The 27,260-nt window shown below is 44.2% G+C and overlaps 1 protein-coding gene across 7 annotated transcripts in view; it reads right to left on the bottom strand.

Moving 5' to 3' along the window:
• pard3ab (par-3 family cell polarity regulator alpha, b) overlaps nt 1-27,260 on the bottom strand; it is a 283,974-nt gene that overhangs the window by 125,869 nt on the left and 130,845 nt on the right. For 5 of the 7 annotated variants that reach the window (XR_008563780.2, XM_015956043.3, XM_015956044.3 and 2 more), the window contains exons 6-12: nt 19,548-19,639; nt 16,972-17,055; nt 15,375-15,500; nt 12,612-12,982; nt 9,732-9,871; nt 8,648-8,776; nt 5,631-5,666 (exon numbers count right to left, since the gene is read on the bottom strand). Coding sequence is in view for 6 of the 7 variants with exons in the window: in XM_015956043.3 (XP_015811529.3) it covers nt 5,631-5,666; nt 8,648-8,776; nt 9,732-9,871; nt 12,612-12,982; nt 15,375-15,500; nt 16,972-17,055; nt 19,548-19,639 (978 nt within the window). In the remaining variant the exon portion in view is untranslated. The remainder of the gene's footprint in view (nt 1-5,630; nt 5,667-8,647; nt 8,777-9,731; nt 9,872-12,611; nt 12,983-15,374; nt 15,501-16,971; nt 17,056-19,547; nt 19,640-27,260) is intronic. The other 2 variants (XM_015956045.3, XM_015956046.3) reach the window with 2 other exon arrangements.

The raw sequence follows: 27,260 nt of genomic DNA, 5'->3' as shown, positions 1-27,260 counted from the left end.
GTTTTTGTTCCTGTATAGAAAACAGTTTCTGGCTGTGAGGTCCACGAGGGGAACAGAAGGGCTCCTTTAACAGAACACACAGACAGCAAAGGGTGCTTTAGGATCAGATGCTTCTGTGGACGGTTAGAAAGGCCGTTAGTCCCACTGCCGAGTGCTCATAAAGACCCACGTGTCTGATTTCACAGCACCAGGGGAGTGATGTGGTTGCATGACCCTCAGTTAACGGTCGGCACAGCAAAAAAACAACGTTTTTCATCGCTGGTGTGGAAGAGGTGAAAAATCCACGAGCAGCAGAAATTTGCAACATGACACTAAAACAAGTGTCTACTGTCAGGATTCAAGTCCCTGATTTGTTCTCGCCTTCTCTCTGCTTTGCACCTAATTACAGAACCATGTTGCCCTGGGACTTGAGTGTTCCCACTGCCGAGTTCCCCGGGATGTGGGTACCCTGCAGCCACAGTTGTGTTCATGCACAGCCCGTTACAGTTCATGTCCAATTAAATCAAGCCAAGTTAGTCAAGTCAAGCTAATTTCTAGTCAAGACAAGTTATCTGTGCCTAATCAAGTCAAACATGCCAAGTCAGGTGTCCTGTGTTGAGTCACGTCAGGCTAAAAGCCCTTTTCCAGCAGCAATACTCGGTACAGCATGGGCTGGCACAGCTCACTTCAGTGTTTTCCCTTCCTTGCATGCACTCGTCATAGCACAAGAGGGCTGCAGACCTGCAGCACTTGTAATTTGTACTTGAGACAAAAATAGCAGGACAAGATGAGCCAAGACAGCCTTATTTCTATATCACAGCTCCATGTGCTTTACAGAAGGTGGTCAGTGTGAGCTGATCTGTGTGCTACACCGAAACACAACACGACGGTGCTTATTCTGCTGTCTGCAGGAACCAGAAAGCTCTGGAGCAGTGAGATGACAGCTGCCCCTCGCCAATCAGCTACTGACGTCACGTTGTCAGACCAGGTCGGCACGCTTGGAACGAAGCAGGTTCTGAAAAGCTGGACTGTGTTTATGTTTATTTATTTAGCAGACGCTTTTATCCAAAGCGACTTACAATTTATAACCTATAGGGCATGTTGTGATCTGTGGGGGAAACCGGAGTACCCGGAGGAAACCCACGCATGCATGGGGAGAACACGCAACTCCACGCAGAAAGGCCGCATCCGAGCAGAGTTTCGAACCTGCAACCTTAGTGCTGCGAGGCAACAGTGCTAACCACTGTGCCACCATGCAGCCACTGTGCTAATGTAAACGCTGTCAAATCTAACCACACCCATCGGAGTCACTCGAGTAGGACTATGTAGCCCGAGCTAAAGTCAAGTCCCACCACGCTGATCCATCCTGATTTGATCTATTTGGTGTTTTGGCTGAATTCTTGGTTCAAACATGACACTCTTCTCAGTAAATGAGTTCTTTCTGAAAAATACCAGCAGACCTTCCTACTGGTGCTTGAATGAATCAGATCTTATTGGTGCAAAGATGCGGTAAACTGATGCATCTGGTGATTAGTTAAGGCAGGGGTGTCAAACTCAAACTCACAAGGGGCCGAAATGAAACTCTGGGACGAAGTCGCGGGCCAAACTTAATATTTTTGAAAAAGTGACGGCAAATTTGCACATTTTCTTTATCAACATATATGCGATTTTGAACCTTTAAATTTGGAAACAAACATATTTCTGCATTAACACTGAATGTGGAATAACCAAATTACACACGAGCAAGTCAGTTTTAAATAAAAGGCATCAGTGGTATTCATTACTTGTGGTATAATCAGCATTTTTAAAATCTATTCAGGATTTATGTTTTCTTGATTATTCATTTTTCTTATCTTTTATTCTCCTTTTTGTCTCCTGTAATAAGTGTCATCGCTGCTGTGACGTCTAGCTTTCCCCACTGAGGAACAATAAAGGGATTTTCTATTCTATTCATCTATCTGCAGCCTTTCCACTTCCTGTTTACTGTAGGTTAAATCTTTTCTCACGGACCAACAACAAAATAAAAATATCATTTTATCTTAAATGAAAATGCAACATCTCACCTGTTAACTTCCATGTTGTGGAGCAGAAAAAGAGCATAAAACCAACATATTTAAAGCTCAGTTTGCTCCACTGGTTTACTGTGATGCTCACCTGTTCCAGCCAGATACCTGCATCATGGGGTTGATCTGAGCTGAGGAGGAGACTCCTGTTGTTTTGTTCATCTTCATCATAATAATGACAACATTAGATGACAACAGGTGCTCACATAGGTTTGTGCTGATGAACATGTCTGAGTGGCTTGACCACGTTGTTGTGTGTCGGGAGGAAAAATAAAAACTACAGCAGCCACAGAGTCATGCTGATTTGAGCGTGTCGCTGCTCGCTGGAGTTATATCAGCTCTGTCTGGAAGTCAGTTGGAAAATGTTCTCTTTCAATCGTGAACGCATTAATGAGCGGTTAAAATCTCAGTTTCTGGGCTTTTACATCGGCAAATAGCTGAGTAAAGTCGGCGCTGAGTGAGAGGAGTGTTTAGTTTGTCCGAGACACCAGAGCAGCAGATGCTGGAAAAAACACAAAGGAGGGGGCACTTCGGCTCTGTGTTAACGCCGCTAAGCATCATGGGAGTTGTAGTATTTGCGGTAAAATCGACCAGCGGGTCAGTTTTAACATGCTTTTTATATTTTTCTCGCGGGCCACATAAAAATGCTCCGTGGCCTGACACATGTGAGTTAAGGTGATAATGGGGTTCAAGGTGGGTGAGTGCATGAATGTTAAGTGACAGATTTGAGGTTGACCGGAGCGTTTCCTCGTCATGTTTCTCTTGCCGGCTAACGCTGGACATGGGTGTAGAAGCCTGCGTGTGAAACTCAGAGTGACCGATGATATAAAAAAATGACAAGTATCAAAATAAAATACTTTCTAATATTTTGGGGCCTGAATTTAAAAAAAAAAGCTAAATGGTGACTTAAGAGCAAACTGCTGAGGAGGCCCTCTGCGGCTCTCCACGACACCTCTCCACACATCTGTCCACAGTGCGCCTGACTTATACAAGCCTAATGAAGCGAAAACAAGAAGAATTTAGAGGAAGTCTCAGCATGCTCAAAATTAAACAAACCTAGAAGTCACACGCCTGTAGGAAGCAGCTGTAGAAATGTGGGTCATTTCTGGGTCGCTGGAGCAATCTCAATAAGCTTTTTCCACTTTTTCCACTTGGGTTGCTTCACTCTGTCTGCTGTGTGACCCTCAGCGGAGCCCTCTCCGTCTCTCTGGCAGGAGAAATCATGCCAACCTGAAAAACTGCCCAGCTGGAGCGCTGGCAAAGCTTCCTGTCTGAACTTTCTACGGTCAGATTTGGTTGTAATTTCACTGCACAAGACGGCAAAACGACCCGAACTTCACTGCATTCACTTGAGCTCCAATATTAAACTTTTTTTTCCATGAACAGAAACAGCAAGGAGCACCACTCCAACTGAATAAACACCAGCAGATGTTTGCTCAAGAATGTAAACATCACTGAAATTAGTCAGATTTAGATAATAAAATAAACAATAGCAACGTTAACCCTCTTTACTGGAAATGCGTCCATTTCTAGAAGATCCATTAGAAGCAGGCCGGCTCTGTTTGGCACACACCCCGTCTCCAAAACCTCACATACCCCCCGGTGCCGGCGCTTGCTGTTGTTATTGGCAGCGAGACGTTAAAGTGAGGTGCCTGAGTGACAACAGATAATATCTGAAAGGCGCTGAATCCATTATGGTGGTCGGTGTTCCAGGAATGGGCGAGGACCAGAGAGGTTCATCTGGAGGTTTGGAGATTTTAACGCAGGAAGGAGCTGAACACAGATGTATCCATATGGATCTTATTTGTATCTTATTGAGTTATAATATGAAAAAAAAATGAAACTTCTCTTTGCATATCTGATTTACTAAGGTCTGAAGCTTTGTGCATGTGCTTAAAAGCTGTACTTGTTCTAGTTGCATTTATGCAAAACAAAGCAGCAGCAGAGAAAACATTTCTTTATATTTGTATTTAAACTCATGGAGCCTCGTGCAATTTTACAAGACTACAGCTCAGCATTAGCCAATAGCGTTTGGCAGAGCGTGCACGTTTGTGGAAGTCCGACACTGAGCTGCGTTTTTCAGCTGATGCTGGGTTGACAACATTTCATACGAACAAGGATATCTATGGATAAACAGCAAAACGTGGGAAGAATAACTAACTCTAGAGCTTCCCGTCTATGAATGAGAGACATTGCTTCATAATCACAGCAGCAGGGAGAGGGGATTAAAGGTGCATTGCATTTTTCCACCTGTAGGTGGCGATCTCTAGGATTAAACTCCAGATTTCTCATTTGAACGACTGTAATGAAGTCGTCCATCTAGTTTAGTTTAGTTTAGTTTATTTCAAACAAACATACATAATTTTTTAAAAAGTACCACAAACAGAAAAAATACATATCATCCCATCTGTGTTTGAAAACATGAAAGTGTTTTTGCACCAGCAGCTACAAGAAAAACAAAACAAAGCTGAACTTCTCTTACTTCCCTGTCGTGAGAGAGCAGAGCCATGATGCAAACAAAAACACTGCAGATTATAATCTGTAGATTAAATCTTCTCTTTGGCTCTGAGGTTGTGGGAAAAAAAACTAAACTGGCTGGGAAACCATAGAGCAGAAAGTTCAGATGTCTATTTTTACATCTATTTATTGACACAACCATTCTTCCATAAGGTGATGACGCGCGGCCATTTTAGAAGCTGGAGTCAGATTTATCCCAGCGCTGTGACATCATCTCACCAGCTGCTGGAGGAGCCGTGAGCGTTAATGCTGCTGCTGAACATGCGTGTTCCTGTGAAATGTGCCAGCTGCAGTCACAATAATCATTAATGTCCTGCCACAACGTTTTGTCATGACGAGCATCATCCACACAGCTGGCCGAGACAACTGCCAATCAAATTTACTGGCCAATTACGCTCCTAATGCGGCGTGCACAACATAACCAGTTACTCTCACCCAGCCAGATGTAACCTGGAGGTAAAGCCAGATGTGGAGGCCAGAAGTCTGAGGAGTTGAATTACATCTCAGGTTTGAGTGTAAATGGAGATTTACGGAAACTGGTTGGATTTTTAATAACAGCCGTTAAAAGGCGACGAGCTTTTAACGGCGGCCCGAATGGAGAACCTTCAGGGTGACGATGGAGATGGTTCGGAGATCTTAACGCACGTTTATCCGGCCGAGGAAGGCGCTGCAGCCGCCTCCGAACAAGGGAAGGTGTTTGAAATTCAGAGCGCATCCGAGGGAGTCTGCAGCCAGAAGGTCAGACGGACAACCTCATCCCAAAATAATAACACTATTCCGTGTGTTTCCATGTTCGCTGACGGGAGTAGCTCATCCTGCAGCAGAGCCTCGGCTCAACGCTCAACCATTAAGTTGTGATTTGTTAAAAGCTACTTCAGTAGGAGATTTAAATCAGTTTTACTGTCTAACACTTCATGCATGAGCAGAGCCTTGCACGTTGAGCCATTAATGCATGCATAATCTAATGTTTTCATCCCAGACGGGTGATAAAACATTTAGAGTTTCTTTCCCCCAAAATAAATTAAAAGGAGCATCTTTACAGGCGGATGTGGTGTTTAGGAGGAGTCTTACCGAGTCTCTGGGGCTTTGCTTCTGGGATTCAGCCATCTAAAGGATGGAGGGGACAGAAGAACCAAAACCAGTGAGGCAACAGGTATTAACAGACAGAAACTGGGAAAATTTGCTCACAAGCAGCAGCAGATGGAGACGAGGAAAATATGAAGTGGTGGGATGAAAGAACAGGTGTGCAGGAAGTAAAAGGAGAAGCATTGCGGACATTTGGGCCTCCTCAGAAGAGGTTCTGGTCTAAAACATTAACTCCAGACAGCTCTCACTGATCAGCATCATCTCGTGAGTCCAAAATGTTTCAGAAAACCACTAGCACACTGAATCTCAGCTCTTTCACAAACAAAACAAAAATTGATTTGTTTGATCTAAATTCCAAAAGATGGAATACAGAGACGCGTTCCTGGCAGCCGAGGATTCCGCCCACATCCTGGTTTCTCTGCTCAGAGTCAGCTGTTTGAAAGGACGGCATTGTTTAGTTTAAAGGCAGAACGGAGCGGCTGCATCCCAGATTCTGTTATGTCATTTTGATGAATAAATGGAATTTGGACTCGGATTTGGGAATTTTTTCATTATGGGCTTGTTTCTTAAACGTTGAACAGCTGAGAATCAGGATTATTGTGTGTTTAGTTCCATTTCAGGGTGAAAAAAGAAAAATGTACACATTCAAATACAAACCTATTACATTATGTCTTTATTAGTGGTAATAGTCGTGGCCTGCTGTAGGACTTAAACAAGGATGTCAGCTTATTAAACAAACTAGAACATCTATACATAACGCTATTTACTCATTATAATAATAATTTGTATAAAAACTCTAGATCTACTTGTAGTGTTTTTAGAGAGGCAGCTAAAAACTGCTGGCAGGTTATCTGTGTGTCTGAAGAAAAATCTCCCATGTGCTTTGTTTTTGATGGCGAAAATCAGAAATCGATATTGGTTCTTGATGCAGAATCGGTGCACACCTTGCCATTAGGAAAGCTGTTTGTTAAACCTGCGGCTCTAACAGCAGCAGCTGCTGGATTCATGTTTTCATTACTCTGTATTTGATCTCATTCACTTAGCTGATTAGCTGCCATTTGTGATTCAAACAAAAACAAGAGCTAGGGAGTTATTTAGCTTCAGGCAGCTTTGAAACCTCGGGTCCAGCTGCAAAGACCTCCAGATGCTCGTTTAAAGAGCTGGGGCCTCATTCATCAAGCTTGCTTACGCACAAAACAGGGTTGGAAAACTGCGTAAGCAACTTTCCATGCAAACTTTGTGATTTACGAAAGAAAACTTAGCGGAAAAATGTGTGCAACTTTAAGTTGACTAAGGACCTGGCTTACGCACATTTTGGACATGGAGAGCAGATGCAGTGCTGCTGCTGAGAAGGATAAAATTATGAAATCCTGCAGCATTATCACTTGTACTGCTTCGTTTTCACACAGAACAAGACCCCCATGCGCGCGCGCACACACACACACACGCACGCGCGCAAGGGTGCACACACACACACACACACACAGCCTGAAGCGCAGAATACGGAATGCAGAACATCAGCAGGGGGACAGATTGAGACAGAATGTCATGCGTCTGTGACAGTGTGTGTCCTGTCACTGTGACCCGATTGATCATACGCCCTGGCTATTTGGACAAGGGAGATCTCCGTTTGGCTGACTGGTTAGCGTGCGTGACTTTCACCCGGGAGTCTGGTGATCAAATCCCGATTGGACCATTTTTTTAATATCCGCCACAGATCTCTCTGAAGAATTCACAGCATTGACGGCTTCAGCAACGCTGTGCCACTCTGTGGATTTTCTCTTATTTGTTTTGCAAAAGCACTTCCTTTCATTTCTCCACCTCACCCACAAGTACCTCAACTTCTGCTTCTGTGAAATTGCGCTTCCTTGATCTACGGTCGCCATGTCATTGGCAGAGCGCTGCAACAGCCGGCTTATGTATATGCATGAGAACCACAAGACACTTTGCATCGACTATTTATGGCAGTAAGTGGGCGTGGTGAGGGCGGGATGTGACTAAAAGCAGCTGAGAAACTTTCTCGTTAGTCTCAGATTCATGAAGCGGAGATTGCGTGCAGCTGTGCGTACTCCATGTTTGATAGATCACAAACCTACTTGGCGTAAGTACATTTCTTTGCTGAGCTTAAGTACAGTTTTAGTAAGGATTCTACGCAATGTTTGATAAATGAGACCCCTGGACCTCGTCTCCCTGGACTCGCCTTCTCCTCCATCCTCCAAGCTTCTAACAACAAACTGGCTGAACTGAAAGCCCTGCTGAAGACGAGTATTGATCACCCCCTCCCCAGCGACAGCTCATCTCATCTGCATCCATTTCTACGCTTAGTCGTCTCCGGTCAGACACCTGATTGGCACAACTTTCTCCTGAACCTCTCCGTGGGCCGTTAACAGCTTCGACGGCCTCCGGCGGTGAACAAAGAGACCTGTTTCCTGACCACAGAGGAGGGATTTACGGTGCTGCAGCTCAATGTTCCAGCAGGAGATCGTACAGAATCAATGAGCAAACAGCTCCCACCTCTTCACATCTCAATGAGGTTCCTGACCCGGCTTCGGGGGATTATTTTATCCAGAGATAATAAAACAAACTCATTCAGAGTCACAACTCGAGAGAAGCCTCTGTTCAAACTCTTTTAATCAGAAACGCTCCTGATAGAAGCTCAGAAAGATTTATGTGTCTAATCTGAAGCACGAGGGCGAGCAGAGCGAGTTCTTCACTCGTTGCCTTCTGCCTGCCTCGCGTCTTTCTACTCGTCCCGACATCCATCAATCTCCGAGTCGGCTCAGACGTAAAACAGGAAGACAAGAGGAGAAACGGCAGCGTTTGTCAGCAGGAGGAGGGAAAGTGAGAGGAGAGCAAAAGCAAAGACGGAGTTTTGTTTTAGGCTTCGATGATAAAGAGGATCAGAGTGGATGTGCATGCTCGGACGGGGTAAACTCAGAGAGGAGGCGTCACAAAATTCTCTGAAGTTAAGAAGAAGAGAGTGAGGTGGAAATTAAACTTACCGCTTCTCGAGGAAGCAGAGCTTCCTCCTGGCGTAGAACCAGCAGCCCGACGCCACCGTCCATCGGAGTGTTCCTGAGCAAAGCCACCACCTCTTCCTGGGTCCGTCCGTTCAGATCCACTCCGTTTACCTGAACAGGACACGCCCAGGTCAACATTCCAACTACTCATGTAAATTAACTTTAATATAAGTAAACGCTTGCGTTTTTCCCCCTTTTCCCACAAAGCCAGGAATCATCTGACAGGAATGTCGACAACTTGATGACACATTGTAGTTTTATTTACTTCTCGTTTGAGTCTCAATTTAGTCTCGAAACACTCTCTAAACTTTCTGACTCGCAGAAACTAAACTGAAACTGGTAGGAGACGCCAACAACTCAGAGTCTGGCTCCAGAGGATAATTATCCTGAGAATTTTTCTGAGTGGTCACAAAAATTTCCAGCCCAGTGCGACACTAATGACATCATAATAAAACATGGAGCAGAAAAACAACACAATTGGCCTTTTCACTTAGTTTTAATCAGTCACACCAGAACGAAGCTGAAATAAACAGGAAAGAAGGAAAAACTTAATGCAGAAACACTAAAATATCAAACGCGTTCCAGTAGACAGGATTATGAGCATAAATGCATCCGAATGTGACCTGCATAATGTTGGCTCTTTTATTTTTCTTATGCAAGTGTCCCAAAAACAAACGTGAAGATTTCCCTTTTTAAACCAAAGCTGCAGGAGGTTCGTTCCTAAAGCCATGAACTCAGATTAATCCTTCATTCAAACGGTTTCCAGTTCGGGTGACGCTACTTCAAAAGCGGCTCCGTTGTTGCAGAACGAGAGTTCGGAAGCGTGCTCTCTGATTCCAGGACAGGATGCACGATTTCCATATCAAACCAGTCAACTTGGATTAATTGGTTCCACTTGATGTTAAACAGATGGCAGGCGTGTTTGACAGATAAGTGCTAGCAGCAGCGAGGAACTCAGGCTGCATGCTAAGATTCTGTTACTAAACTACAGGTGGTCCAGATTATACAGATTAACCAGTGGGATTTTGTGTTTTTTTTTAAAAATCCAGCTCAACAAGCGTCTCACCTCCAACAACCTGTCTCCTGCCTTCAGGCGGCCGTCTTGGATGGCAGCTCCCCGAGGCAGAATGTTCTTCACGTAGATGGGCGCCGAGCCCCCGATGGGAACGTCCCGCGATGTGATGCTGAAGCCGAGCCCCTCAGGGCCTGTTGGGGGTGGGGGGGTGGGGTGGGGGGACACGACAGATGGATTAATGGTGGGATATGGTTTCATCTGGAGGCAAAAGCAGTTTCATCCTCGTAGCTCAGCTACATCCTGGACCTGATGTAAGACCGGAGCAACAGTTCCTGTGTCTGAAGGGAATAAATCAGGAATGTTGGATTAGGAGTGTTCTGTGATGAACCAGGATCAGCTCAACAACTCTGATACTTTTGAGATCTTTTAGCTGTAAACGTTTTCTGCACGATGTTGAAAACTGGTTCTGCAGTACACTTCAGGCTTTCTCAATATTTGTTTAAATAAAGTTGAGTTAAAACTGGAGTGAGATTAAATCCTGATTTGAAAATCAACTCAAACCAGATTCTGGAATCAGACGACGTATAAGAGCGGTGCAGCTTTGGCTTTAACGCCTAATGATCGCAGAAAGAACATAATTAATAAAAAGATTGTTATTAACCAGATTTATTTGATTTTTGTCTTTTTCTGCTCAGTGCTGCCACCAGCTGATACAAACCGGTAACACTGTCTCCTGAAAACGTGACCTTTGTGAGGTTTCAAAATAAAACCTGGTGAAATAGGCTAAGTTCTGGCTATGCCTTGATGCTCTTATTTTGACAAGCAACACTCCAGCATGGTCGTACTGTAATTGTAGTTTTTTCCATGACTGAGGAGCTCTATGCCGGCGTTTACTCAAAGAAGCAAACGGATTTGGATTCCTTTCAAGATTAAACGAAGGGATTCATCCGAGGCAGGAAGTTGTACTGACCAGCTACAATGACCTAAAATCCTGGGAATAGCAGAAAAAACTTTGTTCATCTGATAAGTGTTTGATTAAGATGAAATGTTTAACCTTATTTGTTATTGAACCATGAACTAAACTAAACTCAGGAAAAAAATCCTAAAAACATGAGAAAGAATGAATAATTTCATATTTTTATATTGCAAATCTTCATTTTTATATTACTTCTATATTATTAGTGACGTACATCATATTTTAACCCTGACTGCAAAAATGTAATAAAAAAAATTAAAAACTTAAACCAGGTGCGTTTTAACATGACTCCCAGCAGCCGCTGCACAACCCGCAGCCAACTTCCTCTCACTTCCAGCTTCCCTAAAACCCTCCTCACCGATGCTGCCACCACTTCCTTAAACGCGCCTTCGTCAGAACGAGTCATTCCGAAAGAGTTTTTATCGTGCAATCCTGCACCCTGTCGCCATTAAGGAGCAGCACAACGAAAGACAACAGCAAGCTTTAGAAGAAGATGCAATCATTTCATGCAGTTACATGTTTCCAGAGAGGAAGTTCAGCCGGAAGACTTTTTAGTACATTTGTGTGAAACTTAATTAAAGCTTGAACGTGAGGAACAGCCAGCTTTAATAAAGGACTGCACTTCCAGGGGCGATGCATGCTGAGGTCTCCCTCCTTCATTAAATCATCGCAGTAATTTGCAGATCTTCAACACTTAAGCAGCAGTAAAAACGGGTCCGGTCCTAGAGAATTTGGGTCGAGCTAAACTCTGCAGGTAAGGGAGTTCTTTTAGGAGCATCCTAGTTGAATCGGAGCGGCGGCCTTAATCCATCCTGCCTGTCTGCCTCAGCTGATGCAAAGAACAGTAAAACACGTCTGTTTTACATCCTCAGACTAATCCTGCACATTGATGAAGCAATCAGCTTCCCGCAGGCGGTGGAGGGGCGTTTTTCCTCTCGCTGGTAAACCTGCAGCCAGTTGCAGACTCGAAACAAAGAGGAGGATCTTTGAAACTCCCATTAGCATGATTAACATGCACCACAACCAATTTCCTGTGTGGAAAATCAGACGTTTGATTGATTTGGATTGTCCGCGGGATTTAGGAGGAGACCGGTGTCTGATTCCTGCATAGCAACGAGGCGGGAGTTTAATCTGCGCTGAAAGCGGCAGGTTAAAGTTGGTACTCGGAACAAAACAGAGGAGCCGAAATGACGCTCGGGAATCTCGGTTAATCCCTGCAAGTGTTTGCTCTGAAAACAGCAAACAAAAAGGTGGACTGGGAGCAGACTGCGTCGTTAACAGATCAGCGTGCAGGAAGTAGCGTTCCAGAGCCAAGGAAAGCTGTGACTGAGGATGTGACGAGCAGCTGGGGGTTCTGGACTGGTCCCAGTCCCACAGGAGAGTTCAGATCTGGGTTAATATTTCACCGGGGCACGCGGCGGGAGCAGCCCAGTCCGACTCCGCTCTGCTGCATCTGACAGCGACCGGCGGCTGCTTAGCAACAAGCTTTTTGGCCCCGACACATGAAATCCTGTTGGCTGAGGTCTCAACCACCTGTGCCAGCTGTCAGTCACAGCCGACACCGAAAAGATGTCCCAAAATGAAAAACTCACACCGACTGCAGCTGAATTCTCCAGCCTCTGCTGGTTCCGGTCACCTGCTGCTCACTTTCACTTTAAACGTGAACCTTTTCCACACGCGTGTTTGATGCTGGTTAAAGCTTCTCCCTCACAGCGGAGCGTGAAAAGAGACATAAAACAAACCGATTCAACTCAGCAGGAGCCGATTTCACCCAGAATAACCCGGCACAACCTAAATTACAGACTTCATGGAGCTTAATGATGCTTCCAGAGGGTTTGGTGGATGAATCAGAAACTGAAAAATAAGAAGATGAATAGTTTCTTGTCTCTGTTGGACTTTTTGACCCAGTGAACAGAGAAATTGGCGTTTTTTGTGACACGACATTTCAGACTCACCTTTCTTCAGCTGGATGTTGAGCCGTCGCCCCACCTTCTTGGTGAAGCCGACAGTTGGGGTGGAGTTCAGCGCCCTCTGAGGCGAGTGACCCGTCGGAGGCTTGGCCGCCGACACGGAGGGGAGGGTCAGGTGGGAGTAGCCGTCGGTTCGGTCCGAGTGGGAATGCGGGTGCGTTTGGGAGCCATGGCGGGACATCCTCTGGGGGTTGTGTTCCACACCGCTCACCGACTCGAGGCTGAAGCGGCCCGAGGAGAAGGACGGGTTCCTCTCCACGTGGGACAGATGTTCGTAGTGGGCCTTCATGGAGGACGGGACCACGTGGAACATGATGACGGGAGAGCGCATGGCCTGGCGGAACATATTCTGAGCTCTGCAGAAAGAAACAAGACAGAAGAAGAGGGTGGATGAAGTTTTGGGACTGATTACAGCCTCACGTACTCATCAAACCCTAATCACACAGAGCACATTCATAATTATCCATGCACGGTTCCAGAGTGGATCACTCCACCTACCAGATGTCCGTCTTCGCCCACCTGAAGGATCCGACATTCTAATTAACACTTAGCGCTGATGCAAGAAGCTCTAAAAGGAAAGCTCCGCGACAGCTCCATCACACAATCTGGCTGCAGATGAAGGAGGAGACCTTCATCATCATCATCATCCCCCCCCCCCCCATACAGTAGGTGTGAGAGGGAACTTCTGCTGACTGTCAGCAGGCTGTAAAACCTCGTTAGCACCACCTGCTTCACTAAAACGCCCTCCTTTCATTGTGCAACCCCATCAGCAGCTGAATGGACATTTGAAGAAAAATAAACTCTAACCATCCCCCATCGATTAAAAACTTAAACTGCGACTCATTTTCCCAGCCACTAACGCCCCTCCCCGAGGACGGCGGTCTCGTCACTGCATCTTTACAGCGTGTTGGTAGCACGGAGAGCCAGACGAGATGTAATCTGCAATAAAAATATCGTTTAACAACGAGAACAACAGTTCCGCTGATGATTCATAAAACGAGCATTTGTTCCCACCTGTTGCATAACTTCTGTTTGCTGCAGCAGGAGCTGCTGGGGCCATTTTTAGCTCACCGAGGTGAGAAAGAGCCGGTAAGATTAGCATCCATGCTAAATCTTACAGGATTTAACACCAGTAGACAGGTGCTTCAGGTTCTTAAATAAAAACTATAAATAAATTTATCTTAGAAAAACAATAAATACATTTTAAATAGAAATACACACACAAAAAAATATTATTTTTCCAAGATAAATGTCATATATTTACATTGAATGTCTTACATTTCTGAGGAAAACTTTAAGAATTTTCCATGATTAAAAAGCATTAATTACTGAAAAAAAACTATTTTCTATGATTCAAGAACTTAAAAGGAAAACTAACTTCTGGAGATAATCTTACAAATAATCTGCAGTTAATTGAGAAAAAAAAGCAAAAAAAAAAAAAACATAAAAAGAGGGCAAAACCTCTGAGATTATAATCATAATCCAATCAAAAACCTTAATCCCACCAATGGCTCCTATTTTATTCTTTTCTAATTAATTAACTAGTACTTTTAAAAATGTTTAACTGCAAGCTCATTGAAATATTTATTATGATTATTATATACCCTAACTCTATGATGTTATGATTAATGTCGTTCAACATGAGCTGTTTTTGTTTCTAGTAAAACTTAAAGATTAAATCCTGACTTAATTTTACTCAGAATACTATAAATGTACAAACTTTACAATATCAGACATTAAATGTATGCCCTAATTATGGAAAATAAACTCTTCTTTAACCTCAAGAATAAAATTATTTTTGGTTTTTGAGAGTTTTCTCACTGAATTTAGTCTGGAGGCCATTTCCAGAGGTCTCTAGTGGGAGTGGATGCCTTGAAAGTCATAAAAAACAGAAACATCAAAGCAGCTTCAGACGACAGGATCTGGAGTCTCACTTCCTGATATTTGGACATCTCTCCTCTGATTGGCTAACAACAACGTGACTGTAGCAATGACTGTTTGCTCTGGAATGCTGATGTTTTATCTCCACACATAACACAAACCTGGAGGAGTTCTGCTGTGTGGTGGAGTTGCTGATGCTAATGGTTAGCTTCTACTAGCTAAGATGCTGTTTCCTGGATGCTAAACCAACAACAGCGTTCTCCGTCGTGATCCAAGATGGGTGAGCCCATGAATGTTAAGTGACAGTGTGACGTAGATCTGCCTGGATTTTCTATCCTAGAGTTTCACCGTCTGTTTTCCATCAGCAGCTAATGCAGGAGACAGGTGTAGGAGACTATTTTCATGTTCAGCCTGCATGAAACACTCAAAAGTGGCCCGTTAGAATCAGAAATAAGTAAGAAATGGTTTCTCGTTGAACTTGCTCTTTGAATGAACAGGAAACTCACCCTGGCCAAACATGGTTAGGTCGTTTTTATTCATTTATAACTGTAAACCCTCTCATGTGTCCCATTAAAATCAGAAATAATCATTAAAAAAATGTTTTATCAGTGTTCCACACCTTTAAATGACAACTGTACCTGGTTGAATTTCTGTTAAACTGCACAGAAAACATTTTATCCATCAAACTGGATGCATGTGGGTTTGAGTAAAGGCAACAGACAGTAAATGTTAGCAGACAGGTTTTAGGGAGGACGGACAGCAGGAGTCCAGCTGAGGCTGTAGCCTACAGGAAGGGTTAGCGAGGAGTTAAAAGCAGGAAAAAAGGGAGGAAAGCCAGACAGGAACGTCTCCAGGGAGCCCTCTTACTGTTCGAATCTGATGTTTCTCAGGTCTCCGTTATTGATATGGATGATGCAGTCGTTCTCCTGGAACAGGCCCTGCTGCTCGGCTTTTCCTCCCCTCTCCAGACGCTTGACCAACAAGCCAAGAGTCCTGAAACGTTCACAAGTTCACGTCAAGGAGGAGAAACACAAGAAAACTCCCAACGAGTCGCTACAGCTGCCTGGAGGTGGAGGTGAGCGAGGCTAAAACGGAGAGAAGAGGGAGGTGCATACATGTGGACAGAGAGGATTCACTCAGAACCTCGACCCGGTTCTGCTAAACTTCAATTTCCATGTTTGATTCCTCTCCTAACGAGGAGGTTTCAGGAGCTACGAAAACCCATCACGCCATTAAACACGGATCTGAGCGGAGCCGAGTGAATCCACGCTGAGCTGCCACAGCCGTGGCTGTGTAATCTGGTGGCCAGCGTGAAACTCTAAAGAGCAAATGTCAACCAGCAAGGTTCTTTCACTGGAACGGTCTCCCATCTTCTGCCTTGAAAACCTCCCTCTCAGTGCAGATGTGAGCCAGATGTTCTGTTCCTTTTGGTCCATGTGTTTGGAACAAGGTGTGTGTTGTGTGCACTGCTCGGTGTAATCTTTGAAGGTTGAGAAACAGACGTGACAGCAGCCACAGAAAAATATGACGGTCACCTGAGAGGCCCAAACAAGCATGATTGATCACTGTAAACTGGCAAATTGTTTCATGATGCTGAAGCTGAACGTGTGTGTGTGTGTGTGTGTTTAGGTAAAAGTCTGTTACAGTTGAACTTTGGCTGTGTTTTTACTCCGTTTCAGTCCTTGTACCTGAATATTTTCAGAGAAATGTCCTCCTCTGTGTTCATTAAACCCCTTAACTCTGACTCAAGGCTCATTCAAGGCTTTAAAAATCCCTAAAACTCAAGAAAGGAACCAAAGTTGGCTTCAAACATCACATTTGAGCAAAAATCTGTCGTACTTTAAATCAGGCTCTTTGTTGCCAACAGTTTGTCCCAAAGACCCCAGATTTCTGCACTAACCAGAGTTTTAAGATACTGACTGGATTCCCAGGTCCGTTTCCTTCATGTTTTAAGCACAAGCTTCATAATTCGCTCACATGATCAAACACGGGGACAGGCCAGGAGTGAAAAAGCAGCTGAAGTCCAAAATAAACCCTAAAAGTCCTTCAGAAAGTCTGGCGAGCCGCTCGTGAAAGCACAGCAAGTCTGGAAGTTTGAAAAGAAAAATATTTAAAAAAAATTGGAAATGGTTTAAAACTTTTGCACAGTAGGGTGGTTTTCTGTGAGCAGGCTAGAGAAAAAGGTGCCGAGCCATCCACTAAAGGAGGTAAGTGGGTAATTTTCTTTTCCTTCCCAACTACCAGCTGTCATTTCTGCACCACTGAGGAAAAATAAGGGAAGAAAAAAAGACTAAATGTGGTTAAATTAGACAAGAATTCATTAAAAACCGAATCAAAGTGGTTTCTGAAAGCAGACATGCAGCTGAAACTTATTTTTCTTAGAAAAGTTAAATAATTTAAAGCATTTTTTAATATTTTAAACCTTTTCTTTTAGCCCGGATCGGTTTGGTTCAGGTGGTTTTACCTGCGGTCCCTGCCACTGAAAGGCACCACGTGGATTCCCAGGGGCCCGCCGTCGTTTGACACCTCCACCAGTTTGACAATGTCTCTGGGAGACGGAGACGGGTGGATGGGACGGAGAAGAAAGGGTGGAGACGGGTGATGGAGGCGTGACACCATGTGAACAAAAAATAAGTAAATAAGGTTGTGACAGAACAAAATAAACAAAAGGTGATGGAAATAAATTAAACACAAACAATAAAGAATCTGAGGAAGACCGAAGGTGTAGAAACCAACCACTCCTTAATACTACAGCTAAGATTCAAATTCAGATAAATAAAGTTTATAGGCACAAATCAGGAATTCTGTATTTTACTGGACTGGAATTAAAGTGAAGCTTTTTCCTTAGATTGAACGTTTAATAATGATGGGAACAAACGCTGAGTTTCCTTTGCTGTCAGGAACAACAGCTGATCTACGTCCATTTCTTTATTTTTTTATTAAACTGTACTCGTGCATCTCCTCAAACGGCTAATTCCCCCTTTCAGGTGCAGATATTTGCAGCTGAAAAGCAAAACCAAAACAGCAGGAATCACAAACTGACGGCAAACACACAAAGCTGCAAAACACACGTAGAAAATGCGCCAAATCTAAATTCCTGCTCCATCATAACCCAGACGGATACACTCCCAATGAAATCCTGAGCTGTGGAGGATATCACTGCGTATACGTGACGACAAATAAAGTCTCTGGCATCCTTTGACCCTTTCAAAGTGAAAAACGGCTACAGTCTCTTTTTTCTCCTCCTCAGCTGTGAAACATGCACACAGCAGCAGATTTTACAAGACGCCACATCTAATCCACTCACAGCTTAGAAGCAACGACTGTGATTAGCTCGGGGAGAAAAAAGGGCCCCTTGTTGACAGCCAAGAGGCGGGCAGAAGCCTGAGTCTGTGCGAAACCGCAGGAATAATAATAATACCGTACCTGCATATTAAGCTGGAGGCATGCAACAGAACAGAATAACAAAAACAAAACACGGCTGTTAATAACGGGCGCCAACAGGTGAGTGCGTGGGAGGGCTCTGACGGAGAGACGAGGATCATTTTGCTCCCACAAAAGGTAATTATGTAAATCAGAGAGCGGGGGTTTCAAAAAGAGCTTTTTAACAAACAAAACCTGGACAGCAACACAGGAGCTGCAGGATGGAGCTTTTAACACATTATTACATCTCCCCATCCCAGCCTGGGCGGGACGGCGACCCGTGAAGGCCGCTGAATTGTTCCAGGAGTCACTGTGCTCTCTAAACCCAACGACCTCCCTCCCCTGTCCAAACGGAGGTGATGAGTGCTGCTTATCGTGGCTGCATGCACTGATGTGTGGAGAGTCCTCTACCCTACCTCCCCACCTAGTGGACATTTATGTTATGTAATGGCTGAAGTCTGTTGCATTTCTGTCTGAGGTGTTTTTTTGCATAGCAAAGCTGCCGTCCCTGTGGAGGGTAACTCTGAGGTGACTTTTTTTTCCTCCACCTTACTCTATCCTCATATATAAACCCCTCTGATCTCTATTAGGGTAGCGCAACACGGGTTGCGAATGACCAGTCACCAATTCTTGTCATGTGTCTATGTATGTATGTCTGATCTCTCAGAATTGTGTGTATTGAAACGCTTATTTCCCTCTGGGATTAATAAAGTATCTTTGAATTTGAATTGAACTGAATTGAATTAACCGAGATGTGAACGACAAACCACTCCAGCTTTATGGTTATTACACCTTCCAGATGTGGAAACTTAGGTTTTACACAAGTTTTTGTGTTTCAAGGCTAAACAAACTGAAACTGGTGCAAAAACACTGACATGCCTGTTTCCTCTATCAGAACTCCTACTGGACTTTCACAAGGATGTGTGCATCTCCACTTCACTGAGCCCACCCAAAAGGAGCTTTTTGGGTCATTTCAGGAACCAGACCTGAGCTGAGGTGAGTTCTCGGCAACGGCTGCTGATTGGTCACTACACAGTGGGAAATGACATCATCGGACGCCAGCTGCATCTCTTCAGGTGTTTTAAGTTTTGTTTGAAAACGCTTTTTTGCTTGTTAGCTTTCCCTAACACCTTCGACCCTGGCTTTTGTATTTTACCTTTTGTTTTGCATTGTTCTTATTATGTTTACTTGTTTATTTATTGCTCTTATGCTATTTTATCCTCTTAACTGTTATGATGTCTATCCATGTTTTTATATTTTGTTCAGCACCTCGAGCTTCCATTAAGGTGGTCGAAGGGCCTAAACAAATACATTTCAATGACGTCGTCAAACACCAGTCATTTGAAAAATTAAAAAAGTTGCTGGTGAAGTGGCAGAACTTCCTCCACAGCGCCATAATTTACGCTGCTTTGTGGTATCCTACAGTGACCCGTGGAAAAAAAAAGCTGTTTCTTCTGGTCAATGAACACCGCTTCTTACCCTTCAGAAATTACCCTGAACTAAGAAGCAGCTTTTAATATAAACTAAAACTTTAAAAGGAGCCGGATGATCCGATTCGTCCTTCAGGATTATCCTTTAGATGTTAGCGAGGAGTGATCGTTCTTAAACTCGACTTACTCCAGAGACCTGGCGGAAGCGTGCTCCATGCAGGAGTCGGCTTGGCCAAGGGGTTCGATCCTCCCGTTTTCTTCCTCTCTGGTTTCCTCCTCCTGGAATAAAACACAGGCAGAAGCATGATGACACTTGTTGCAGATCCAGCTGACGCTGCTATTTTTAGGCGTGTTGATGCGATTCAGCTAGGATGCTCCCATTCCTCGATGAGCAAAATTCCAGGAATAAATTGATGCAAATGAAAAACAAACTTTTCCTGCTGATCCAATTTGTCAGACTGCACAGTGAGACGCATCACACTGTTGCCATGACGACAACTGTGTCCAATCAATGTAAGAGTTTTGATGCACTGCGTTCTTCGTCAATCAGCAGTCTAGAACTATGATGACCTTTGACCTCCTGCTTGTTTCATGGCCCAGTCTACATAACTGTTCACAAAAATATCCTCCTCCACATTACTCAAAGAAAAGCTCAGTCATACCCACATCGAGCCACTAGGTGGAGCTAAACATTAGTTGTTAAACTAACTTTATCACCAGGTGGAGGAACAACCCTTCAAAAGGTCCTGTGTGGTGTTAACGAGACAATTTAGAAGTTAGCTTACTCTGTTATTGATATGAATAAATACCGTATTTTCTGGACTATAAGTCGCACTTTTTTTCATAGTCTGGCTGGTCCTGCGACTTATATACCAAAGTGACTTACCGTAATTTCCGGACTATAGAGAGAACCTCTATATAAGCCACATCTACTAGCATAGCATGAAACTGTACTTATATAAGCCGCAGCGGGCTAAAAGCCGCAGATATCTACTGAATTGAAAACGTAGTTTAACTGAACGTAACTGAACTGATCAGTATCAAACAATACAGAAAAGTTATTGATTAGTTTATTCATCGTCCTCCTGCGCACTGAAACCACTGAAGTCCTTTTCTTCAGTGTCGGAGTTGAACAGCCTCAGAAGAGCTTCGTCACATACGTTTTCTGTGGCGATGTCAGTGTCGCTGTTCGTGTTGCTGTCATCATCCCGGGGAGAAGCTGGCTTCAATGAGTTCTTCCCGCTGCCGTCTCCAGCGCCGAACCATGGATTCATTCATGCCAAGCTTACGTGCGGCAGCACTGTTTCCCTCCTTGACTGCCAGATCGATGGCCTTCAACTTAAATGCGGCATCATATGAACTCATACGTGTAGTTACCATGATGAGGGGGTATGGACTTGAAAAGAATTCTTCGTTGTGCCGGCTGCTTGCATGTGCTAAATTAAAATGAGCACGTTCTTCGATTTCCGCTTTTGACTTCCACCTGTTTCACGTTCTGCTAAAGCGCCCCTGGCAGGTGAAGGAAAATCTTCAGTAAAGCCGCACCTCATTACAAGCCGCATGGTTCAAAGCGTGGGAAAAAAGTAGCAGCTTATAGTCCAGAAAGTACGGTATATACCAAATTATGTATACCGCGCTGCTGCGGGCCAGCTCCGGACCAGGAATGAGCTCCCCTGCCCCACCATCACCTGCTGGAGATCATGGCGCTGCTGCTGCGAGCTGGCTCTGGTCCAGGTTTCATATGGCGTTTAAAGCGTGCCACAACCCGTGCACGCGCATTGGGTCCACAGCGCGCGTGTGAACGGGACTCGCGAGCGGAAATATACATGGCGAGAGGTCATTTGTGCACTGAGAGGGAGCAAACTGTGTCTGTGAGCGCACAAGGATGTGCACAAGTGACAAACCTGCGTGCGCGCGTTGTCAACGAGCACACGGCAGAGGAAAACGTGCGCGCGCGGCAGCCTCTGTGCGCGCTCGGCAGCCTCTCTGCGCGCTCGGTTTCTGACTCCTGCTCGCTCGGCTGTAAGGGTTTTGGCACTCTGGAGGCGTGGCCTGTGGCAGATCTTCTCTGTCCTCTGATTGGTTAGTGTACCCCGCACTTTACCCTCTACCTATCTATACAAAAAAGTCTGCTATTCAAGCAGTTGCTGGCATAGCTCAGTTGGAAGAGCGGGTGACTCTCGCCCCGGAGGATCCGGGTTCGAGGCCGGGCAAGGAAAATGCAGTAGATGTCATGTAAATTTTTCTTAATTTCAGGTATTTTACAGTTGTGACCGTTCAACTGTCATTAAACGTCCGAATGTTTGCTGGGCAGTGTTTTAAAAAGTGCACATAAGCTAGATGGTTTTAACCATAGAAAATTACATTTTTTGTGATACTGGAAAAATACATACTGAAATAAAACTACTGATTGAAAACTTTATGACTGTGGTTGTACAATATATGACTCACTAATACACTGCAAACTCCCTTAGAGTGGGGCTTCCAGAGAGAGAGAGAGAGAGAGAGAGAGAGACAGAGAGAGAAAAGTTCTTGCCTCATTAATGAATTGTTTATTTTTTTCAGTATTTAATTGACAAATTATCCTTTCAAATAATTAATTGATGAGTTACATAATTGTCCATTTAGAATTGTTGAATGGACTGAGTCAAGTTTGGTGCACTTTATATATTTCAAAACATGTTTTTTATTTTATTTTAATGATGCATATAAATAATTTAAATGTTAATTTAATGAAATATTTCTATTTTTTCATTACCTCACCCTTGTTTTGACAAAAACGGGACCTTGCTGGATAATATCATGGAGAAACTATTTGTTCACAGTACATGGCTCAGTGAGGATCTGTGTACCGAAGGAGGAGATACTCAGAAATCTGTCTGCAGATTGTTACAACCCAGACTGGAAGTGGCGGGCTGTAATAAGAAAGGAGACCAAACAGAGCAGTGGGGGTTCAACAACTGATTTATTTAACAAAAGTAAGGATTTACTAAAGCAAGTTAGTGAACAGAAAATGGCCATCTCAAGGTTTTACTCGGATGTCCCTCAGCAGGGTGCAGCACTGTTGAAGGTCATCTGAATGAAAGCTTGATATGCAGTTTCTTTATGAAAGTGTGTAAATATACAGTATGGTTGCCGTACATATGTTGAGGTTCTCAGACATCAGGCTTCTTTGCCCAGGCCTTCACTAGTGGGCTATTTTAAAAGTTGGTAAGGAGAAAAACCACAGCATATAGCTGATTGTTTACAAATGCAAGGAGGGGAATAACAATCAAAATGCTTGTGTTCTTGGACCAGATGAATGGAGCGCTCCACATGCACTCAGAGATGTTATGGCTTCTGTTTCTATAACTTTACATGCAGACATTTGAGGTTTGCCAGAAAGGAAAGCTGGCCTGTACACTTTGCAGGGCACAATGTCATCAATGCAGAAACCCCTGTCTACCAAGATGACCATCTCTAGTTGTAGCATTTTCAACACACCAGATTCCCAGGTTGGTCGCTGATAGTTCCAGCATACAGTGCTGAGACAAAGGTCACTGGCCTATGTGGCACAATCCAAATGAGCCTCTTCAGAGTGCAGTTGAACTTGAGGAAAATATATGACTCTGGAAGAGAGGGGAATATGGCCATTGACACCTCAGATCAGTGCAGTCAAGATTTACTGGTGTTTGGGTAGTCCTGAACGTGTTGTGATGCCCCCACCATCTCATTGGGTTTTCATTTGTGTTTAATTGTGTTTTTCTTCTGTTGTAGGCAGCTGGTTAAGCAGCCTTGGAGGCACCTGGGCTCAGGGTGTGGTGCTGCCTACAAAGCCTACTGTTTTTCTGCTTTCACTGGGTCTCTCCTGTGTGGTGGAGAGTCCTCACTGGCCATTTTCTGTTCACTAACTTGCTTTAGTAAATCCTTACTTTTGTTAAATAAATCAGTTGTTGAACCCCCCACTCCTCTGTTTGGTCTCCTTTCTTATTACAGCCCACCACTTCCAGTCTGGGTTGTAACAATCTGCAGACAGATTTCTGAGTATCTCCTCCTTCGGTACACAGATCCTCACTGAGCCATGTACTGTGAACAAATAGTTTCTCCATGATATTATCCAGCAAGGTCCCGTTTTTGTCAAAACAAGGGTAAGGTAATGAAAAAATAGAAATATTTCATTAAATTAACATTTAAATTATTTATATGCATCATTAAAATAAAAAAAAAAAACATGTTTTGAAATATATAAAGTGCACCAAACTTGACTCAGTCCATTCAACAATTCTAAATGGACAATTATGTAACTCATCAATTAATTATTTGAAAGGATAATTTGTCAATTAAATACTGAAAAAAATAAACAATTCATTAATGAGGCAAGAACTTTTCTCTCTCTGTCTCTCTCTCTGTCTCTCTCTCTCTCTCTCTCTCTCTCTCTCTCTCTCTCTCTCTCTCTCTCTCTGGAAGCCCCACTCTAAGGGAGTTTGCAGTGTATTAGTGAGTCATATATTGTACAACCACAGTCATAAAGTTTTCAATCAGTAGTTTTATTTCAGTATGTATTTTTCCAGTATCACAAAAAATGTAATTTTCTATGGTTAAAACCATCTAGCTTATGTGCACTTTTTAAAACACTGCCCAGCAAACATTCGGACGTTTAATGACAGTTGAACGGTCACAACTGTAAAATACCTGAAATTAAGAAAAATTAACATAACATCTACTACATTTTCCTTGCCCGGCCTCGAACCTGGATCCTCCGGGGCGAGAGTCACCCGCTCTTCCAACTGAGCTATGCCAGCAACTACTTGACTAGCAGACTTTTTAATATAGATAGGTAGAAGGTAAAGTGCGGGGTAAACTAACCAATCAGAGGACAGAGAAGATCTGCCACAGGCCACGCCTCCAGAGTGCCAAAACCCTTACAGCCGAGCGAGCAGGAGTCAGAAACCGAGCGCGCAGAGAGGCTGCCGAGCGCGCACAGAGGCTGCCGCGCGCGCACGTTTTCCTCTGCCGTGTGCTCGTTGACCACGCGCGCACGCAGGTTTGTCACTTGTGCACATCCTTGTGCGCTCACAGACACAGTTTGCTCCCTCTCAGTGCACAAATGACCTCTCGCCATGTATATTTCCGCTCGCGAGTCCCGTTCACACGCGCGCTGCCATGTATATTTTCGCTCGCGAGTCCCGTTCACACGCGCGCTGTGGACCCAATGCGCGTGCACGGGTTTTGACAGGGGTATGACGCGATAGTTTCAGCTCCCCTGCCATGCCATCACCTGCTGGAGACTGTGGCGAGCTGCTGCGGGCCGACTCCGACCCAGGAATGAGCTCCCCTGTCCCGCTGGGAGGGTTTGAAACACCGCCATCCTCTACTGGAGACCGTGGCGCGTTGCTGCGCATACCGCTGATGCAACAGCTGGTTGTTTGTTCTGTTATTGTTACCGGTACTTGTCTTGCAATGTGAAATGCTTGATCTCAGATTTTGCAAGAAAAATAATAAAATTTCACCCCAAAATGCGACTTTTATGGTTTTTTCTCCTTCATTATACATTTTATGGCTGGTGCGACTTATACTCTGGAATGCCTTATACTCCAGAAAATACGGTAGTTATTGACTTTATTTAGGCCAAACTCACAATCTAACTTTGCTATGGTTAGCTTCTGCTAATCGAGACACTCTCTGCTGTTTCCTGGACGCTAAAACAACTACAGCCTTCCTCGCCTTGGGCCGAGATGGGCGAGTCGGTTGTATCCATGCAGCCTATTATCTATCAGAAGCTAATGCAGGAGGCTATTTTCACGTTCAGCCTGCATGAAAAACCAACCATTTTCTAAAATAATGAGTAACAAATGGTTTTTCAGTGAACTTGCTCTGTAAATTGTTTTCATACTGGAAGGAACAACTTTGGATTTAGCCAGACTACCTGTTGGCGTATCAGTTTGGAAACGACCTCAAAGAGCTACAGGAAATCCCCTTCCAACATAACCCCAGTTCAAATAACGTTTTAATCTCGATGCTAAAAAAGTCGAGTTTCAAACCTGACGAAGCCAAGAGAAGCAGACCGGAGGAGGTTTCCCAAAAGTGTAAAAATACATGCCCTTCAACACGCCTTTGTTCTCCTCATACAGTAACGTCTCAACAGTGAGGTCGAGACTCGTGGCGTGAACACACACACACAAACACACACACACACAAACAAACAGGGCACCGAGTAGAAAAATGAGAAGTGGAGAAAGAAGGTCATTAAAATTTCAGGGTGACATCGGAGACGAGAGAACAGCAGCGGCGGCTCAGACCTCCCTGGCAACCGGCCTCATCAGTATGAAAATGAGCCTGCCGTTACCGTGGCTGCCGTACGGTTGCCATGACACTTTAGTTGGCTGGAGGACATGCCGCTGCAGGGCAGGTGATGAGTATGAGCTTGTGCGTCCAACAGCAAGGAAGGACTTCTGACTGATAAATCTTGATGCCAATATGAATAGCTGGTGATTATTAAAGCTGAAACCTCAAATCCCACTACTTGCAAATAATTCTAGCTGGAGACACACAGAAAGGCTCAAACACACTTTTCCAACCACGCCACCCAATCAAAACGACGCCCATTCCCGTCTCAGACGGTGGGCATGGCGAGAAGAGACGGATTGGAGCATTAATAATTCAGCGCTAATGGCCGACAGGCAGGCAGACAGGCAGGTAGGTGTGGGTACAAGCGGACGATGTGTTTTCCAGCCAAGTCATTGTTTGTTTCCTGGATGCTGGGAGGCAAAAGCAGGCGGGCAGTTTTCAGGGCCTGCGGCTCATTAAAGATTAATGGGAGAATCCACCAGGGCCTGTCCTTTCTATCTCTCAGACTAAATGAAGTGGTCTGCGTCTTCTGTGTGTGTACGGTGGAGTGTGAGCAAGGTCATGCTGCACTTTAATGAAGTGCTGTCTCCTCCCCGTTCTTGCGACTCTGACCGCACAGTCACTCAGACCGACGGCGACGAGGAGCCTAGCTCCTGAAGACTCAGGGCTCTGGGAATCAACGTTCTCCGTTCTGACTGAGAAGACTTCCTGCCTGACACTGGAGCTTGGAGTTCAACACTTCTGAACAAACACATGACTAAAATTGGATTATGATGGTCCGAGCTTGAGGAGTTTTTGGAATTACTTTGGAACCAGGTGTTTCTCGAGAAGGCAAACTCAAGGAGATTTATCTAAAGGTCTTTCAGGAAACATGTTTATTCTGAACATTTACTCAAAAAGTTTCTCACAGAAACACTGAAATCCAACCTGAGCCACCAGTTTCATTATGCTTTGGTCTTTGTGCACAGATAGGGCTGGGTGTCATCTGCAAAAGAATTGGAGTTTTCTTTTAAAGAAGAAAACCAACTTTTGTTCACAAACTTCTAGTTCCTAGAAAGGCTGATTCATACAACAACAAAAACACCTCTCTACCTAAAGAGGTGGGGGATGGGGTGATAGTGAGCTGAGGAGAGATCTGCTGCAGCCTTCCAGCAATTCCCAATAAATGTCTGATTTGGGAAAGTAACTGTGTGTGATTCACCAAAGAATAAAAAAATATGTCAACCATAAAAATGTTAGCATTAGCCTCTCATTCAGCTAACTCCTCCACATCAGCAAAAGAGAGCTAAAGACTTAGTTGTGATGTGTGTGCGTTAAAGGGGCTGTATCATGCCATTTTACACCTTCCAGAGCATCAATAGGCACACCATATGATGACATATTGCCTCTGTCACCATTGAGATGTCATTTTTTATAAGATCCAAGTTATTTTTTGGCACCACTTCTAGAACCCAGAAATAAGACACTTTGATTCAATCAAACCCCGCCTCCCCGAGTGAATTCCACAACAGTATATGTGTAACGGAATGAAATTACTATTCTCCACCAAAAGTCATTTCCCCCCTCTCCTCTG

The sequence above is a fragment of the Nothobranchius furzeri genome, chromosome 11, assembly GCF_043380555.1.
Source record: "Nothobranchius furzeri strain GRZ-AD chromosome 11, NfurGRZ-RIMD1, whole genome shotgun sequence".
NCBI classification, from domain to species: domain Eukaryota; kingdom Metazoa; phylum Chordata; class Actinopteri; order Cyprinodontiformes; family Nothobranchiidae; genus Nothobranchius; species Nothobranchius furzeri.
The sequence above is the reverse complement of the archived record's forward strand: the minus strand, read 5'-3'. Positions and strand labels throughout refer to the sequence as shown.